Source organism: Cibotium barometz, chromosome 14, assembly GCF_041138505.1.
Source record: "Cibotium barometz isolate CiBa-2024 chromosome 14, ASM4113850v1, whole genome shotgun sequence".
In the NCBI taxonomy this organism is placed as follows: domain Eukaryota; kingdom Viridiplantae; phylum Streptophyta; class Polypodiopsida; order Cyatheales; family Cibotiaceae; genus Cibotium; species Cibotium barometz.
The window spans coordinates 46,961,739-46,969,006 of record NC_141059.1 but is presented as its reverse complement, the minus strand read 5'-3'; the positions used below and the strand labels follow the sequence as shown (position 1 = coordinate 46,969,006).

The window sequence follows — 7,268 nt, the reverse complement described above, 5'->3', positions numbered from 1 at the left end:
AAATCTTGTCAGCTTGTAACCAAAAGCATCAAACAAGAATTTAATCAATTGACACCACCATTTGTTGACATCAAGGCAATATCAAAATGCATGCTTGTATGTCTATGGTGCTATTTTACATTATCTATTGCATTTCCCATCCGTGAATCTATTGGATGAGGGAGAAGGTGATCTGCACACACACACACACACACACACACACACACACACACACACACACACACACACACACACACACACAGAGACAATGATTAACTCAGAGAGCAAGAGAGACGAAGCTCGATGCTGGAAAACACTCATATTGAATTGCAAGACGGGTACTGCATATGTAATAAGGTATCCGAATAACCTTCGCAAGATGCCCTCCTCAATTGCTATAAACTAGATAACCAAATAGTGTAAAAGCCCAATGTCTGTTGCAACATCAAATGCATGCTGTAACCTCACAAGCAAATCATTAAGGCCAATTTTTGCTAAATTTGCTGAATGTTAGCAGGGCATCAGAAGGCTAAATGCATGACTGTAACCTAATGATCATCTTCTAAGGCATCAAGAAGAGAAGGTGGCTCCTCATGTAATGCGAAAGGGTGGAATCATTAAAATAAGATGCATGACCAGAGGCAGAGCGTGTTCGACGGCTATTAGCGGGAGATCACAACGGCCACATCCTCTTCAATTAACACATCACCCATGGCATTAGAGCAATATGGAAAAGTTGGGCTGTTGAATCTGACTCAATGGCAGCCAGCACAACAGGGGACTGATTTAGAGCCAAAACAATCCTGCATCTGATTGTTAAGTCGTGAGACATTTTATACTGTAAAGAAACGGGCAAACTGAAGTATATTTGACACAAGCAGTAGCTTCAAGTGGCTTAAAGTACCTCAAATGTTTGCTCAATGCATTTGCAAACTTACCAAAATATGAATCTACAGGTTGAAACATGTAGGTAGAATCAACGGGGAAGCAGAAACTATAGGTCGAAATCTACTGTCCATAGGTTGGAAGTTGACATGGTGTTTGGAAGCTGACGTGGTGTCAGCAGGTCAAAAGCTGATGCGAAATCAGCAGGTTAGTAGGTCAGAAGCTGAAATGGAGTTAGTAGGTTAGAAGTTGAACGAGAGTTAGCAGGTCAGAAGCTGGTGTGGCATCAGCAGCAGCAAGTCGGAGCTGAAGGCGGAGTCATCAGGTCAGAATTAGTTGACTGACGAACGTGGAACCAGCTGATGGTGTGGCAGACATGGAACCAGCTAACGCGGCAGGGGGAATCTGAATCGACGTTGATGGGATGGATGCTGAAATGGTTGACTGAATCAATTGATGAAAATTGAAAGCCAAACGTCGAATGTCAAAGGCGAAAGTCCAAAATCCGGATGCTAAAAGCAGAGTGCCAAAGTAGAAAGGCGAGTGCTGATGGGGGTAAACCCGACCAAGAAAGTAAACCTGGCCAATGGTGTAAACCCAACCAACTACTGAATGATGCTGATAGAGCCAAAGGTCGAAAGCTATCTCTTAACGTGAAAGCCATAATCAAGTGTTGACTACTGATGGGGGAAAGCTGAATGTCAAATGCCAAGCGCTCAAAGCTGATTACCAAATGCAGAGAGCTGAAAGCTGAAAGCCAAGCTACTCACTTGGAGGTCGTAATCAAGTTCTGAACGCTAATGGATGAAAGTTGAATGCGGAAGTCAAGCATTGAGAGTTGACTCTACGGAAAGCCTAGCCGAACATTGAAAGTGGGAAGCCAAGAGTCGAATGTTGAAGGCCAAAATCGAATGGCTGAATGTGGAGATCGAAGAGCCGAGCAATGCCATAAGCTAAGCGCTGAATGCTCAAAGTTGATGCTAAATAGTTGAATGCTGAAGTGGAATGCTCTAATGCAGAGTGCCTAAAGTAGAATGGCTAAACGAGGAAATCCAAACGCTGAATGGCTAACCAGTCAAAGCCAACGAATATAGCTAATGGACGAGGAAGTCTGATGTCGTGAGCTGAAAATCGAAGGTTCAATTGTTGACTGGGAAAAATCGATAGAAGCAACTGAATGGTTGATCAATGATCAAGTACAACTGAAGCTAAATGTTGAACGTGCAAATGATGATTGTGGAAAGCCAAAGGTTGATCTGCTGACCACGCTAAGCTGATGAATGGAGATTAATGGTTGACAAAGTAGAATTGACAGACACAGAAGTCCAGTGCCAAATGGAAAGCTAAATGTATGACTAGGTCAAATTGACGAAAGCAGAAATCCAATGTTAAAAACTGAAAGCCAATACACTCAGACAATAGCAAACAACAGAAACAAAAAAACTCGATGGATACCGAAATTTAATGCCAAAAGTTTCTGAAAGCTTGATCTGGGTGTAGTGCTAGTGTGTGGGGTTGGCCAAAATGTATGGCAACAAAAAGAAAACTGACCAATGTATAGAGGAGGCAAAACCCTAGATCTATGGAAAGTGAGAAGTGCAAGAGCTTACCTAGGAGCTATGCGACAGCAAAGATGAAAGAATGTACAACATCATAGATGTAAAGCACCAACAATGTACAAAGTTCACCGCTTCAGAGACTAATGGCAAGGAGGTAATGGCTCTACAACCAAGCTGACAGGCCACGTCTCCTCCGTTTCTAACCTTACTAATCTCCGAAGCCTAGACCTTTCCTGGAACGTTAATCTCGGAGGCCCCGTCTCCTCCCTTTATAACCTTACTAATCTCCAATTCCTAGCCCTTTCCTCGAACAATCTCACAGGCCCCGTCTCCTCCCTTTCTAACCTTACTAATCTCCAGAGCCTAGCCCTTTACTCGAACAATCTCACAGGCCCCGTCTCCTCCCTTTCTAACCTTACTAATCTCCGGCACCTAGCCCTTTCCTCGAACAATCTCGGAGGCCCCGTCTCCTCCCTTTCTAACCTTACTAATCTCCAATTCCTAGCCCTTTCCTGGAACAATCTCGGAGGCCCCGTCTCCTCCCTTTCTAACCTTACTAATCTCCAATTCCTAGACCTTTCCTGGAACAATCTCACAGGCCCCGTCTCCTCCCTTTCTAACCTTACTAATCTCCGATGGCTATACCTTTCCTCGAACAATCTCACAGGCCCCGTCTCCTCCCTTTCTAACCTTACTAATCTCCAAAGCCTAGACCTTTCCTCGAACAATCTCACAGGCCCCCTCTCCTCCCTTTCTAACCTTACTAATCTCCGGCACCTAGCCCTTTCCTCGAACAATCTCGGAGGCCCCGTCTCCTCCCTTTCTAACCTTACTAATCTCCAATTTCTATACCTTTTCTCGAACAATCTCGGAGGCCCCATCTCCTCCCTTTCTAACCCTACTAATCTCCAATTTCTATACCTTTTCTCGAACAATCTCGGAGGCCCCGTCTCCTCCCTTTCTAACCTTACTAATCTCATAATCCTAGCCCTTTTCTCGAACAATCTCGGAGGCCCCGTCTCCTCCCTTTCTAACCTTACTAATCTCCAATTCCTAGCCCTTTCCTCGAACAATCTCGGAGGCCCCCTCTCCTCCCTTTCTAACCTTACTAATCTCCAGTTCCTAGACCTTTCCTCGAACAATCTTGGAGGCCCCGTCTCCTCCCTTTCTAACCTTACTAATCTCCAGAGCCTAGACCTTTCCTCGAACAATCTCACAGGCCCCGTCTCCTCCCTTTCTAACCTTACTAATCTCCGATGGCTATACCTTTCCTCGAACAATCTCGGAGGCCCCATCTCCTCCCTTTCTAACCTTACTAATCTCCAATTGCTAGACCTTTCCTCGAACAATCTCGGAGGCCCCATCTCCTCCCTTTCTAACCTTACAAATCTGGAAATCTTGGACCTCTCACACAATAGCCTAGAGGGTGGGGTACCTCCATGGATTCAGCAGTTTCAGTCTCTCCGCTTGTTAAGCCTCAGTTTCAATGGTTTTTCCGGCCCCCTCCCATCCACAAAATGGAATACCACTCAGCTTCAGGTGCTTGACATCTCCCACAACAATCTGAGTGGAAGCATCCCCGCCCAAAGCCTCTCCTACCTCCTCTTACAAGGCTTCCTGTATCATGAAGTCGATTCCTCAGGTATCGACTACAGCGAGACTTTCTCAATAGAAGCCAAAGGACAAGAGCTCAATTTCCCTTACCTCCTTCCAGCCACGGTGTCTTTAGATCTCTCTAGCAACGCTCTCGCTGGGCCCATCCCGCTTGACCTCGGCTCCCTTGATGGTTTGGTCTTCTTGAACTTGTCCAACAACCATCTCACTGGACAGATCCCGGAAAGCTTCAGCAAATTAACGCAATTAAACTCGTTGGATGTGTCTAGAAATGATCTCGTGGGAGTGATTCCTGAGGCCTTGTGCTCACTCACATTTCTTAGTGTTGTGGATGTCTCTCATAACAATCTGGGGGGTCTAATCCCTCAATGCAACCAGTGGAGGACATTATCACCTCAGGCTTTTCTTGGCAACAAGCCGGGGTTGTGCGGGCTTCCTCTCGACCAGCCCTGTCCGAGCGACAGCAAGACATTGAGCTCTAATAATCAGTCATTAGAGCAAGCAGATATTACTGATCATGACTTCCTTATTGCAATCTTCGTGGGCTTTTGCATTGGCTTTCCAACGTGTTTTGCCATCACCATGCTTTGGAGGCCGGTCAGTGATCCCATGGCCAAAGTGTCTCAGTGGATACTTGGTAAAGTTATTTAGTGGCAAAGCCTATCTGTCTACACTCTTAACCATGCTTTCCATAAGTATGCCCTGCTCCATGCTAGCATGCGCACAGGGCGTGTGTTTTATGTGCCTAAGCTAATTAGTGCTAATACACTCTTAATTTCGACATATCATCTTGGTTCTTAACATTTTGGTTTTGTTTTGTTTTTTTTATAAGATAACTTGAATTCAACTTGAATTTTTATATTTTTGATGTTTGGTAGTTGTTTAATTTGGAAGTCTCGGACTTGCAACATTTTCAGTTTTACTCGTGAAATATAAATTTTCTGAGCTTTATTTATTTTTTACTAAATTCACGGTGCCTTACTTAAAATTTAGCTCAAAAGTTTGTTAGTTTTGAAGAACTAGAATTGGGCATGGAGGCGAGGGAACAGTGTGCAAAATTACACACATACATATGTGAAGATCTACATAATTGCATATACTTATGCATGTGCATGCTATATGTTTATGGACAAAAGACTAGCATATTCGAAGATCTATATTCTATATATTTATAGACAAGACACTAACATATTCTAAGATCTATATTCTTTTTTTTTTAATCGCATCCAAAGTCTTATGGGTTGCTTTTTTTTTTTTGAAATTAGAATTTAAATTACTTCAAATATCTCATCTTACGTCATATGGACTATGTTGATGAGTCTCTTTTGAGACCCTGATCAGCTACTATACAATCCATCAGTACTTGATGCTTTATTATAACCTAAGGAAGACTAGCTCTAAACGTTGTGTGTTGATTTAACATAGCTCTGTTTCTAGTCGACAAAATGAACCATAGGAACCAAACTCTGATCATCTGCAAGATAACTTGCAAATCTTCTGAAGCCATTTGAAATGTACCAAATGTCAAAGAAAATCTTGTAACCAAAAGCATCAAACAAGAATTTAATCAATTGACACCACCATTTGTTGACATCAAGGCAATATCAAAATGCATGCTTGTATGTCTATGGTGCTATTTTACATTATCTATTGCATTTCCCATCCGTGAATCTATTGGATGAGGGAGAAGGTGATCTGCACACACACACACACACACACACACACACACACACACACACACACACACACACACACACACACACACACACACACACACAGAGACAACGATTAACTCAGAGAGCAAGAGAGACGAAGCTCGATGCTGGAAAACACTCATATTGAATTGCAAGACGGGTACTGCATATGTAATAAGGTATCCGAATGTTCACTGATAATAAGGGGATGCATCAAAACCACCTTCGCAAGATGCCCTCCTCAATTGCTATAAACTAGATAACCAAATAGTGTAAAAGCCCAATGTCTGTTGCAACATCAAATGCATGCTGTAACGTCACAAGCAAATCATTAAGGCCAATTTCTGCTAAATTTGCTGAATGTTAGCAGGGCATCAGAAGGCTAAATGCATGACTGTAACCTAATGATCATCTTCTAAGGCATCAAGAAGAGAAGGTGGCTCCTCATGTAATGCGAAAGCAACAAGGGTGGAATCATTAAAATAAGATGCATGACCAGAGGCAGAGCGTGTTCGACGGCTATTAGCGGGAGATCACAATGGCCACATCCTCTTCAATTAACGCATCACCCATGGCATTAGAGCAATATGGAAAAGTTGGGCTGTTGAATCTGACTCAATGGCAGCCAACACAACAGGGGACTGATTTAGAGCCAAAACAATCCTGCATCTGATTGTTAAGTCATGAGACATTTTATACTGTAAAGAAACGGGCAAACTGAAGTATATTTGACACAAGCAGTAGCTTCAAGTGGCTTAAAGTACCTCAAATGTTTGCTCAATGCATTTGCAAACTTACCAAAATATGAATCTACAGGTTGAAACCTGTAGGTAGAATCAACGGGGAAGCAGAAACTATAGGTCGAAATCTACTGTCCATAGGTTGGAAGTTGACATGGTGTTAGCAGGTTGGAAGCTGACGTGGTGTCAGCAGGTCAAAAGCTGATGCGGAATCAGCAGGTTAGTAGGTCAGAAGCTGAAATGGAGTTAGTAGGTTAGAAGTTGAACGAGAGTTAGCAGGTCAGAAGCTGATGTGGCATCAGCAGGCAGCAAGTCGGAAGCTGAAGGCGGAGTCATCAGGTCAGAATTAGTTGACTGACGGACGTGGAACTAGCTGATGGTGTGGCAGACATGGAACCAGCTAACGCGGCAGGGGGAATCTGAATCGGCGCTGATGGGATGGATGCTGAAATGGTTGACTGAATCAATTTGACGAAAATTGAAAGCCAAACGCCGAATGTCAAAGGCGAAAGTCCAAAATCCGGATGCTGAAAGCAGAGTGCCAAAGTAGAAAGGCGAGTGCTGATGGGGGTAAACCCGACCAAGAAAGTAAACCTGGCCAATGGTGTAAACCCAACCAACTACTGAATGATGCTGATGGGGGTAAACCCGACCAAGAAAGTAAACCTGGCCAATGGTGTAAACCCAACCAACTACTGAATGATGCTAATAGAGCCAAAGGTCGAAAGCTATCTCTTAACGTGAAAGCCGTAATCAAGTGTTGACTACTGATGGGGGAAAGCTGAATGTCAAATGCC

At 43.6% G+C, this 7,268-nt stretch overlaps 1 protein-coding gene across 1 annotated transcript; it reads left to right on the top strand.

Annotated features, from left to right (window-relative positions):
• The first annotated feature begins 247 nt into the window (after positions 1 to 247).
• On the top strand, positions 248 to 6,254 carry LOC147632103 (uncharacterized). Its single transcript, XM_086808002.1, has 4 exons — positions 248 to 336; positions 936 to 1,071; positions 1,132 to 1,189; positions 3,022 to 6,254. The coding sequence occupies exons 1-4, from the start codon at positions 248 to 250 to the stop codon at positions 4,686 to 4,688; spliced, it is 1,950 nt and encodes a 649-aa protein (XP_086664128.1). The 3' UTR covers positions 4,689 to 6,254.
• Positions 6,255 to 7,268: the final 1,014 nt, after the last annotated feature.